Raw genomic sequence first — 12,985 nt, forward strand, 5'->3', positions numbered from 1 at the left:
GTATGAGGGAGTACATTCCTAAAGTTTAGTTTTCAATTAATAACAAGTAGCAATGACAGATAGTTCTGGCCACATGTGAGAAGTACTAATATTGCTACATTCCTGCTCTGCTGATGTTACCACATTTGCTGCCCCCACTTTTGGGGGCCTCGGAGTTTACTGAGATGAGTAGGTGGCTGCTTCTCTGTGGCTTCAGTCTGAAACATCGACAAGGGGAACATCATTCTGAGGTTAACCTTAAGTGACATACAGAAACATATATTGATGTCTTCAGCAGAAGAACTTTACAAGCTTCAAAGAAACCTTGACTAGTTCTTGTTCCCCCAAAATATACCTGAAAACTTGTTTGTATCCTTCACCTTTGGATTGTATGTATCTCTTCCTTGATAGTTGTTAATAGCTGTCAACTATTCAACTCCTAAAAGTGTGCACATGGACGCTATACCGTAGGACCCCAAAACACCACCAATATACAAATAGGTCATTTGGCACCAAAACTGTTTGAGAGGGTCCCAGCGGAAAGTATAAATCAACTTGTTCACCAGTAACTGCTTGAGCACAGGGAATCTTGTGCAGATGTGAATTACCAATTCTTGCCAAATTTGTTAGGTGTCAGCAGCAGCCCTCCACCCACTTATACTTGTGCCACCAGCACTGCACCTTTATCCCAGAAGAGATTCTTGTAACTGAACTAAAAGGCATAAGGGGAAGTAATGTTGGAAAGCTGACAGCGCGCTGAGCAGCTGAATTAGGAGGAGGGTTTTTGGTTAGCTGCAAAACTTGAGTGGAGTGTGTCGCTAAGATAAGTGCTGTGTTGGGGTGGCACTGCCAGACCTGCCTGATATGCCTCTGTGTCCTGAGGCGATAAGTACGCTGGGGAGGGAGAGGATGCTCATATTCTTTGTGTTGGCGGAACAGCATCAACCTATGACCTTTAAACAGAGATGTTGGCTCCTGTGCTAATTAAATGCTTTGCAGTGACAGCTGGACAGCAACAGTTGCCAGGCAAGCTGGGCTTCTGCTGTCTGCTCATCTCTGCCCTGCTATCCTGACAGCAGCAAGCAAATTATTGCATGAAGGGGAATGCTTCCTCCTCTGCTTTCATTAAAGCTGCCCTGTAACCCACCAGGGGCTAGTCATTTGATTTGTTTCACACCTTCTGTCACAGGAAGGAGGAGAACTAGCTCTGAGCCCTTTTTTTTTTTCTTTTTTCTTCCTTTGTGCATGTTACTTTGAACCAATATTGAGATAAAACTGCATTCTTCCACTTGACAGGAGTGGTTGGTTCTAGGAGGCTCCTGAGCTGTTTGCGTGCCCTGTAAAGCAGTCATGGCAGAGGACTAGTTCAGGGCAGCTTGGTGGTAGCTGAGCTGACTGGCAAAGAATCTCATCTTTCATCAGGATGTGAGTTTGTGCCAGGGAGTTGTCATAAAGTGAGTAGTTAAAATTATTGATTGTTGGACTCATTGTTTGGTCTTCTGTACCAAGTCAACTTGAAGGCTTCTGCTTGTTTTGCCTAGGTTTAATTTGATCAAGGTATCTTCTCAGAGAAGAAACCCTTGAAATTCCTGTGCTTTGTGAGAAGGTTAGGTAAAAACAAAGCATATGCAAATGCCTTGATGTGTCATCCAGAGTCAATAACCACATCAGTATGTCCTGAAACTCCATTTCATGTTGTCTCTAAATAGCACGGTCATGCTTACTCGGCTTGTTTTGATAATATCTGGGTTATAAAACTGGTGCCTGCTTGCAGTAGGCACCTTGGTAAGTACTAGTAAACATGACTTAAGAGAAAAATGACTGTTTAACACGGACTGCTTTCTATTACAGCGACAACTAAAGGCCAGGGCTAAGAAGGCCATTGAACAGTTACAGCTGCGCACCCTGAAGCAAGGGGACAAGGTATGACTGATCCCGTAATCTCCCGAGTGTTCCAGCACACCCTTTGCTCAGAACCCAGAGAGTGGTCCTTGGTACCGGAGCAGGATGCAGAAGTCGCGCTGAGCCTGTAACTGTCTCTTGCAGAGATGGTTCATTTTTCAGACTAGGTCCTTTTCTGGGGTGCAAGACTTTTCAATTTGAACATTCTTATAAACCAGATTATTGTTTTAGCTGCTTGCTTGTAGTCTTGCTGAGGTGAGAGGTCCTAATTTGCCAGTATGAATGCTTAAAGGTAAACTAGTGTATCTAATCAGCTTCCCTGGCTATTCTTTTTGTAACTAAAACTGGAGGTAGCAGTTTCTAAACCTCTACGGTAGTGCCTCAAATAATCCAACAATGGCTTGCAGCTGGACTTCTAAACCACAGGATTAAATTTTCAATGCTTCTGTTGAAGTGTCAGCTTGACTATGAGTAATCCACACAATGTGTTTATGTAAGATTATATATGGGAGTTATTTTAGATTACTTTAGCTAGACCCTTTTGTCTGCAGCAAATCTGACTGTAGTTCAAAGGAAGCTTTCAAAGTCTCTTAACACTAAATTCATTTCACTCCTTTAGGAAACTGGTCCTGATGGAGATAGCTGTGTTGTGTGCATTGAGCTGTACAAGCCGAATGAAGTAGTGCGTATTCTGACTTGCAAGTAAGTTGTCTTCCAAACTGTCCCTTAATCTAAAATCTGGAAGCATGCCTCTTACTGGTTGTTCCTTCTGCTCTGTTAACAAGGCTGATCAAACTTTAATCAAGCTGTTGCACAGCAAGAATTCTTGAATCTCTGTCAAACAGTGTTTTGAACAACAGGAACTGTATAAATACACACTTACAGTGTGCCCCGATGGCCTGTGTTCATAACTTCCCCTGTGAGTGGCTTGACAAGCATAACTTGGCCGACCACAGTGCCTCTCCAGGGGATGCCAGGGCTTTTTAAAGATTTCTTCCTTTGCTGCTGTATAAGAATGCTACCTTTAAATTGCAGATAACTGGCAAAACTGTGCCCATTTCTTGTCACTAGTTTACTGGTTACTAACAGGGTCATGCTCTTACTAAACTTGTTAAACCATGCTAACTTTGGTAGTTTAGAAGAAAGCATTTCTATTCTTGTATGCATCATCTGAAATAGAGACCAAAATAGAGCTATAGCAGTTTATTTTTCTAGAATTCTCTACTGTTGTACCTCATGGCTGTGCTTCTGTGGAAGGCCAGTATTGTAGCACTGACTTTAATTTGATTGCTCTTAAGATGAGCAACGAAGCCTTTTCAGGGCTTAAGAAAACTTGTTTTGTGGTACTTGCCCCTGTGCCTGCTGAATGAAACTGCTCTGGCAAAGCTTCTAAAATCAGAGGGCTGCAATGTGAACTGCCCAAACTTTGTGTGGGAAGAGGTTTTGTAACCCTTGGGGGGGGGGGTGGTGTTACAAAAAAAGCACTTGGAAAAATTCTGAGGTAGGAAAAATCAAGTTCTGAAGAATGGAAAAATCTGTAGCTCCTGTTGTGTGCTGAGCAGTGTTATTTGTCAAACACTATCAAATCTGAGCTGGGTTTACCTTTGCACTGGGTTACAGTTTTGCAAAAGCTTTCTCTGCTCCCAAGCAGTAGGACTTCTAAGCTGTTTAGGTATCACAAAATTGGCCTGTTAAGGTGTTACCAACAACCTTCCTTGATCTAATGCTTAATACTTTAGAAAAAACCCAAACTGAATAAGCTTTCAGGCACATGCATTAGTGATTATCCAGTTGTCTTGTCAGGTTTATGCTTGTGGGTAGTCCTGTTTAGTGATGAAGTCCCATGAGTGCAGAGCATTTAGACAGGCTCTAGATGCTTTTGGCTGATAGGAGACCTGACTTCTCATTATTTCCTTATAAACCCTGCTAATCTTGATATGAACTTGCAAACAAAGCATGACTTATTGGGTTAAGAGGCGAGTAACTTCTTTTGAATATATTCTTTATACACAAAGTTGCTGCATTATGCTTTGCTCTGAGAATGCTTTTCCATACATTTTGTGATATTTCATTCCTCTTTGGCCCAAATGTAGCTCTAAGAGGCATTAGATTAAGATGACTGCATTTACTTGATAATCTTCACCAGTGATCTCTGCCAGTATCAACCATCTTAAATTCTGTCTCACATGAGTTATAAACTGATATTTACTGCAAGGATGTACTTGATGTCGGTGGTTGACCTCAACAGTGAGACTCTACTTGTTGAAAGCATTTAACTATATCCATGAAGGAAACAAGCAATTGAATGCTCCTGTGAGTCACATCAGTGATATCTAAGTATCTGGGGTGTGTGTATTTGCAGAAGGCATTCTTGTCCAGATAGTCAAACTGAAGGCATTTATAGTAGCCGGGGTACACAAGACCAGTATTAAGCCTGAGTACTTAAAATAGTCATGCATCAAGGAAGTTTCAGGTTGTACTTTAGACATTATGTTGGTGCAGCTGGAAGGAGGTGCTGGTTATGTGGGCTGAACTGGAGAATCCTGGTATTATACTGGGGCATACAATACTGAGCACTGGATGTGGCGACCTCTGCACTTGTCTCATAATAGAGTTCTGATTAATACTGAGCAGTGCCTGTCTGCCATGCTATTTCTATTCAGGCTGAGGGAACAGGCAGATTACAGGATTTCAAGTCATCCTACTAAATCTGTGGCCTAATTCAGACCCATTGTGGAATTGAGTGTCTTCAGAGAAGCACACATTTGCATCTGTAATGGCTGAACTATATTTACTTTCTTGGGTACATAGCCTGCCAAATACTCCCTTGGAATATACAGTGACCGCATAGACAAAGTAAATGTGTGGGAGTATAGTCTATCTTGAGGACGAAACTCAGTGAGATGATTTTTCTATATAGTTTTAACAGAAACAAGTGCTATTTAGTCATCTGCATCTGCGTGACAGAAGTTAACCTTAAAGCTAAGGCTGAGATGTCAATATTTGTATTAGTTAAATTATCAGTTGGGAATGTATTGTACGCAGACTTAAAAAAGCTTAAGACTGATGTAGCAAAGATGATAATGTTGAATTCTAGCAAGTTGTATAGAAATACTAATAAGTATAAACCAGCTACAGGTCGAGAGATCAACTACCCATAAATTTCAACTGAAACTTGTGGCAAAATAAGGTAATCAGTTCTAGACTGAATAAATTCTCGGTGTTTCTAAATGGGCCTTCATAGCTGTCACAACAGTTTTCCTGGCATGAAACCTAACTTGTTGGTTACCTTCTTCCACCAGCCATCTCTTCCACAAGAACTGTATCGACCCCTGGCTTCTGGAACACAGGACATGCCCGATGTGCAAATGTGACATACTCAAAGTTTTGGGTGTCGAGGTAAGCCATTAGTTTTTCTTAGTGACAGATGCCATTATCAGTATTATGCTAGTGTAGTAACCACATATTGAGCTATTTCATGGTGCTTCTAGAGTGCAAGAGATAAGCACAGGCGTTGCCACGTCAGTGGTGAGATGCTACAGGACTAATTGCTGTGTCCAATTTAGCAAAGCCTGCAGCTGACCTGGTCTGAGGTGGTATCACCTAAAGCCTTGGATAGAATGTCAACCAAAATTGGTTGTAATGCATGACTGAAGAATTGCTCTCAGCTCTTGTGCTTGCAGGTGAGGGTGTTTCTCAAAGCTTCAGGCTGACTTTGACAACTAATACTGTCCCTGAAACCAGCCTCTATTCAGTTACTAAGTACCCGGAGTCCTTGAATAGTCAATGTGTGGCATGTATGGCTTTCCTGGAGCCACATGACTTCCTAGGATACATAAGGAATTTCTGATGTGTTCTGCAACTGCTCTTTGTGGCAAGAGCCAGGGGAAGATGCTGTTGCCAATGCCTGACACTGCCTGGAGCAGCTAAAATGTATGCCAGAGTTTGCCTGGGGGAGGGAGATCTGCACTGAGTGGATGGAAGAATCTATTTTCCTGGTACTGGGCAGTAAAAGGGAAGAGCTGGCTGAAGAATGCAGAAGCTGCATCTGAACTTCCCACTCAATTAGCCAGTAACTGGTTTTCACTTATGATGCTGGAGGTTAACAGCAGAGCTTTTTTCAGTTTTAAATTTTTTTTTTCAGGTAAAAGTTCACTAGACTCCAGTCCTTGCAGGTATTGGTCTCCTGGAAAGATGCAGCCTCCTACAAAGTTGTAACTTAACCATTTTCTCTTTTTTCATGAAGGTGGATGTAGAAGAAGGGGGTGAGTCTGTGCAAGCCACAGTAACCAGTGGGATGTCAAATGCCTCTACAGTTAATGAAGAGGATAATCATAGTGAAACAGCATCATCTGGATATGCTTCTGTACAAGGAGCAGATGAATCTATTCTGGAGGAACATGCACCATCAGAAAGTGCGTCTACTGTTTCATCTGTCTTGCAAGATTGCATTGCACTTTGTTGCTTATGCTGTGAATTTGGGGGGTTTGCCTTAACATCTCACAGTGCTTGAATACCTTGTTTTTCAGGGTAATCTTCATCTTCCCTTTTGTTTTAGTACTTGTCTCTGAGACTTAGTCTTTGTTTTCAAATGAAACATAACCTAAATGTGAATTAAAAACTGAAGTCTATGAAAAGAGTAGTTGAAAATTGGAGGCTTACTACTTAAAGGCCAAAGAGATTTTTCTGAAGATGTCCCTCATTTTATTGTCTCTCTGGAGATTTCATTTGGATGAGTGAGTGTTGCTTTGCCACCTGATCTGTCCGCTTTAAGTAGTTAATTACTTCCAGAAAGCTTTTGAGGAGTCAGTCGTGCTCCAGCTTAGATGATGCAAAATGTAGATGACAAATACATCAATTGAATTTCAGATTTTGCCAAGGCTGAGTCATTCTTGCACACTTTCAGAGAATTTTAATTGGAAAAGACTATCAGCTTTTCCAAATACCTTGTCTTTTTGAACAAAAGCAAACTAATTGAAAATGTCTTTCTAGTGCTCAACTTTGCCAACAAATGCTCATTGTTGCTGTTGATTTAAAAAATGGAAAGGTTCCAGGTAAACAAAAGTAACTATCCCTAGGACTGTGGAATGGCCTTGGGAAGAGGAGTAAGTGGGGGAGCTTTCACAGGCAAAAGGGATGCTCTGGCTGTGTCTGCTTAGATTTCTTGTGGGAAGCCTAGCTGATAGGAAAGCACAGGATTTGCTGCCTGCGTTCTGTGGGACAGGTTGTTCCAGCGAGTGACGTGTGTATGGGAGTACCCCATCTAGGCACCCCAGTAGGGCAGGGGGCACTTCCTATCAGCTAAACATCAGAAATTGAAATTGCAGCCCTATAAGCAGCTGAAGTGATGCTGAATTATTTATATGGCTCAGGCCCTCGTGTATTCTCATTTTGAGTGGCAAGGGCACACACTAACATCAGCCTAACAAGGTTAGTCTGTAGGGAGAAAGCCTTCCTCTCTGAATCAGCCTGTCCCCCACAGCTTATCCTGAACCTAGTCCCTAGAAGTTGCTCCTGATGCCCGTGTTCAGCAGCCCTGAAGTTATATGAGAATCGCCAGTCTCCTTATAGTTGGATTTCATAGCCTCACATGGCCACCTGCTGCTTGAGCACACAACGTAGGCTTCCTCAGCAGTAGTGAGAAGTGAACTCCAGAGCTGAGCAGACACCTCTGGAAAGGACAAGCAGTGTCAAGAACAGGCTCACAAACTAACGAGGGGTGGCAGAAGAGTGGTAGTTGGAGCACGGCCTTGGATTTCCCACTCTGCAGGAAAAGTGCTGGGAAAAGACCACTACAGTGGGCTTGTGGAAATAAAGCAAGCATGGTTTGCTTTAAAGTAGTAAAGGTTGCCTATGACATTTCTTAACTTGTCTTTTCTTGGTTTTGTTCTGGACAGATGACGACATGCATCTTGTAAACAATGAATCCCAGCCCTCTGCTGTGAATGTCCTTCCACACATTGACAACCCAAGTTTTGAGGCAGACGAAACACAAGTTCGTGAAGTCAGGTCCTAAGAACATGCCCAGCAACACGGTGTAAGCCTTCTGCGAGAAGCTGCATACTGCCATCACGTGTATACCAAACATTGCAAGACTGTAGCAGAAAAATATTGCCTTGGCAATGCTGAGATCAAATAGACTTGTTGTTCAAATCATAATTGTATGGTTTGCCATTCTTAAAACTGCATCTCCCATGTGGAATTTAGTTTTAGCACTCTTCAGATAAAGCTGTCTTAAATATAAAGAAACCATCAAATTTTAACACTAAACCAAAAGTTCCATCTTCAGCAAAGCTTCTCTTCGGTGTTTGAGTCCTTTAAGGAGAAGATCCTTTGTTGTAGCTGTCTCTACTGGGAATTGTTTTAACTTGGGCTTTTTTGTGGTTTATTGTTTTAATTCAAGTGGATTTTCATTGTAAACAAATTGATTTTGATCTGGTCTAATACTTATTTACCAGGCACAGTTTGGTTTAAAGCAACACTGTATTTAATATTTCAGTGCACTAATTTGATAGGAGAAAGTATAAACTAATGCCTGTCAAACTGGATTTTGCCCACAGTGTCTTTGGTTCTCTAGTAAACCGACTGATTCGCTACCTCTCAACTCCAACCCGCCAACCACACGTTCCTAAAGGGAAAAAAAAGAGAGCTGCAAGCTGACAGGCCAAATCTGACTTGCACAATACTGTAAAGGGAACAATTGCAGGAACTTTTCAAAGCTGTTAGTATTAGACAGTCTGAAAGATCCTCTGTGATTTTTGGAGTAACGACCATCTCTAGCACCAGCAATATGCCAGAGTTCTGTCTTTGAGAGTCTGGGATGACTTCAGGAAGGCTGAACTGGAGATGAAAAGATAGATTCTTCCCAAAGGATCTGCTCTGTTTTGTTCAGAAAATGATCCAGCCTCTGAAAAATGCTGGACTGTTGCTGTGCATTGTCTTGCCTGTGTGCTAAAGCTGCAGGGAGAGCTGACGTCCTGTAAACATAATAGATGATTGGAAGAGTTGTCTGCCATCTGTGGGGAGTTGAACTGGGGTTGAAGAGAAACACTGGGTGCCTCAATAGTAAGTGTAAGGCCTTGCGCAGCGAAGGTAACTAAGGACATCTTACAGATGCACTTTATTTTTTTATCTCTGTATCTATGGCTTGTTTCTAATGTTAGCAGAACTTTTGTCTTAAAGTCCACAATAAAGTACTCTTGAATCTGGAGGGGAAAAGCAATGCATTTTCTTAGCTGTAATGCAATTAAAAATGTTGTAAATATTTTGTGATTTGTATTGAATTTGAAAATGTAAATAAAACTATATTTTGATGACCCTGACTGACATTAAATGTGGATTACCAGCTCTTACATGGAACACAGATGCTGAATTTGACCTGTCCCACAACCCCAGAACTCATTCAGTTTTGGGAGGCCAAAAAGCAGCAAACTAATTAGAATAAGGAGTGCTAATTCTGTGCAGGGTGCTAGTTACATGAATTGAAATTGTGTTGAGAGGCTTAAGCCTAGTAGCTGTATGCTATATAAAAGAAAAAACAAGCAACTTAGGATGTGCTCAGTGAGCTGCTCAATATACCTCTGAACTGTTCTTCTAGGCATGTTTGGCACAAGGTAGTCTTACATGAACTCTTCAGATCAGGTTGCATCTCACTTTCCTCTGTCAGGTTGCTCAGCATCCCTCCTTTACTCAAAAGTTTATGTTTGCTTTATAAGACAAAGCATTTTAAAAATAATTACATGTCCTTTGTTCTGTACTATACTATTAGATGTAGTAAAAGCTTGTCGCTCCCCTGGCCGGTTTGGTGCTGCTTTTTAGCTGAGTTCTAAGTTGAGTGTAGGAAGCATTGGTTGGGTTATGAGCTCAAATTGCAAAGCTGAGTATAATCAGACTTTGCTCTGAAGCTGTATTTTGCTGTGATCACATTTCTATTCTACATCTGAAGTGCAGAGCAGAGAAAGGAACAGCTGAGCAGTAAATAGACAATTTCATTTTCATTTCAAAAAGCTTTTATAAATTTATTGTGGTGTGTAAGCTGTAATGTAGTAGAGTTTCATGATGATATGCTCTTATGAAATCATCTGCCACTCTTTTGTGTTTAATAGGAACAAGATTTGACCTTCAAAAAGAAAGGGGGGGATTCAGATCAATTCAATATGTTGAAAGGCACTTTGGCTTTTTTTTTAAGCTATATGTTTGGGTTGCTATCTTTACAGGATTCTAGCCTTTCTGTTTACTGTTTAAGAGCAATAAATCTGCCTTTTTTCAGTACTCGTATTTCTAAGGATAAGGTGGATGCACAGCATTTTCTCAAGCAATGCACTAGTGGAATACTGGGGGATGCAGCAGTTCATGTCAGTGAACTCATACTACTGTAGTATCAGATGATGTGTATGTGTTCTGTAAAGATGTGGACTTGCTTGGCACTCAAGGCACTTACACTAGTTTTCAGATTTTTATTTTTTTTTTTAAGATTCTTGTATTGAATGTTAAATACTGCTAAAGAAATAAATGCAGCATTTGTACCTGAACAGTATTTGAGCTACTGCTAGGCAAAAGAATTTAATGCTTCTCTGGTTTTGCAGCTTAACCTGAGAGTTTGCGATGTTCTTGTGCATGCAGATTTATCTGTAAATATTAGCTGTGCAAGGGTTTTTGTTTAAAAATGAAAGTGTGCAAATTTCATGCATGCAGTATATGATACTGAACTTGGGTCTGTTGCTGTCTGACTTTGAAAAAACCAGTCTTATTTCACTGAACTCTGCAGAGTTTTTTCCCTTTGAGAACATTGCTACAGTTCTACCTGCTTTAAAGGAATTTCAAAGCTCCGTTCTCACTTTGTATTTTCAAGTTTCCATGGATAACAACTGTCTCTAGCTGACCCTACTTAGAGCGCTGTGCAGCAGGTTTTTTAAATTTATTTTTTTTATGATGCTATGGGCTTGAATGGCTCTGTGTTCTGTATACATATATACGGGCACTATGGCATAATAGACTCTTTCTTCTAAGCAAGAGGCAAACAGGAATATGCCTGGGGATAGGGTTGTTCCTGAAATACAATGCAAGCTTGCTGTTATTGTGCAATAGTTTGGGGTTTTGCTATTTATATACTAACATTTGCATGTAAGGTCCTGGAAATTATGTGCCCACGAGTGGTAACGGTTGCTAAAATGTGTGTGTCTTAGACTCTGTTAATATTCCCATTGAGTCACACAGACATGTCAATTATTCTGCTCCCAAAGAGAAAGCAGAACGGGCTCCAGCATCATCTCCAAGTGTTTACTCACTACTGTCATTTATCTCTCCCCCAGGAAAGCTCTGATCTAGATGCTTCACTCAAGCGCTTGCATGTTCTCGAAGGGGGACTGGGAAAGATTTTTTTTTTTTTTTTTTATCCCTGCAGGAAAGGAAGCATTGTCACCTGGTGCTGGATTACTGTGCTTTCTTGTAAACCAGGCTTTACAGCAGCGGGATTTTATTTTAAATCCCAAAAGAAAATAATACAGTTTTGTCATATTGAGGAAAATTTTCAGGTGTCCCTGTAGAAATGTAGTTATAGCTGAGATTTTTGTGTAAGGGAAAAGCAGGACTGGCGATGAGGGGCTGCAAACATAGAAAAGCAGTTTGAGTCAAAAGGGCAGTTGGACTCTTCCCGTAGAATGGAGAGACTTAGTCCATCTCAGTCTTTAGATGGAAAGATCTGCACTTGTCAAATGACTTAACAGTTGGACAGAATACACACATCTACTTTGGCTGTGTGATTTAATGTAATTTCATTCCGTGTTTAACATACACAAGCTCAGAAGGTAGCCCTGCCTTTCCCCCCAGGTTTAGACTGATGTTTTTCCTGTGCAGATTTGAATAGAGTTCCACTCCTGCAGGGGTGTAATGGCTGGCATTTTGGAATAGGTGAAAGAAAATCTACTGGCTTTGAGAATTTAATTTTGGCTCTAAAGGAAACTTGAAACCAAATTGCAGTGTTCACCCACTGTGAATTAACAACTATGTAATTCTCTGCAGTGGTTGTTCAACTGTTGGTTACACAGAGTGAAGCCAAAATTTATAGCTATTTATCTTTTATATAATCTTGGCTATGGTTACTTGAGGGAAGTAATTTACTATTTCTAGGAGGTCTTTAATACAGTGACAGAAAAATTCTGCAGCACTAAATGGATCTCTGTTGCTGTAGAATGCATTGATTAGAATGTAGGATGATTGTGCACTGATTAAGAAAGAATTTATGTGCCTATAAATAAATTCCTCCAAGCCGATAGAGGGGCACTCTTTGCATCTTAATAGTTTTTCGTTAAGAATCCAGTGCCTGAGGGAATTGGAAAAAAGACAGACATTCAAGACCTTGAACCAAGGGAGAGAAAACAAAACAGACATTTTTCCAAGCAGTAGCATTTTACTGTTAATTTTTTATCCAATTAACGAAGTTTGAATGTTATATAAGAAAGCAACATATGTCCTAACGTGTCCAGTGTCTGGGAGATGCCAAAAGCCAAGCTCTGGGTTGGAAATGCCAAGGGCATCTCTCCTTACAATTAGCATCAGAATTAGAAGACCTGTGTTAGATCCTTAATAGGTATTTCCTATACAAGGGCTTGGCTAATTGGGGAAAATTAAATGGTAAACACTCTCTCTGGGAATGCTCTTAGAAGAGCAGCATCCATGCAGGAATCTCTATCGGTTCAGCTGGTAAATCTCCAGGAACCTGCTAATGTCTGTTACTCTCTGTCACTTCAGGTGAGGGGATTGAAGAAACTGCCTCATGAAGAGTGACGTGCTAGTATATCTAGGAGTTGTTTGCCTTGTCTCATTAATGTTTCATCTGTGTTAGTTACCACATGCTGGCTAATGCCTTTTAATTCATTTTTCCTTTCTAGTAAACGTAAAGCACCAGAAATTTGTTGCTTCCTACTCAGTTATAAAAACAGGTAAAAAGAATAGTAGTAGTAGTTAAATCTATATTCAGTCCCAAAGGTAAAACCTTTTAATACTAAAGCTTCTCTTACTGTTGTGCAATGAGCAAGTGGAAGGAAAAAAAAAAGTCTCATATCAGTACAATTCACCCAGTTTTGAAGCCTTCCACTGAGTTAAA

The 12,985-nt window shown here is 40.7% G+C and overlaps 1 protein-coding gene across 2 annotated transcripts in view; it reads left to right on the forward strand.

Moving 5' to 3' along the window:
- Positions 1-9,197, forward strand: part of RNF128 (ring finger protein 128) — a 42,742-nt gene extending 33,545 nt beyond the window's left edge. For both annotated transcript variants that reach the window (XM_075053759.1, XM_075053758.1), the window contains exons 3-7: positions 1,831-1,902; positions 2,501-2,583; positions 5,184-5,280; positions 6,128-6,296; positions 7,779-9,197. In XM_075053759.1, the coding sequence (XP_074909860.1) occupies positions 1,831-1,902; positions 2,501-2,583; positions 5,184-5,280; positions 6,128-6,296; positions 7,779-7,897 (540 nt within the window). In that variant the 3' untranslated portion in view covers positions 7,898-9,197. The remainder of the gene's footprint in view (positions 1-1,830; positions 1,903-2,500; positions 2,584-5,183; positions 5,281-6,127; positions 6,297-7,778) is intronic.
- The last annotated feature ends 3,788 nt before the right edge of the window (positions 9,198-12,985 follow it).

Source organism: Buteo buteo, chromosome 22 (genome assembly GCF_964188355.1).
Source record: "Buteo buteo chromosome 22, bButBut1.hap1.1, whole genome shotgun sequence".
Classification (NCBI taxonomy): domain Eukaryota; kingdom Metazoa; phylum Chordata; class Aves; order Accipitriformes; family Accipitridae; genus Buteo; species Buteo buteo.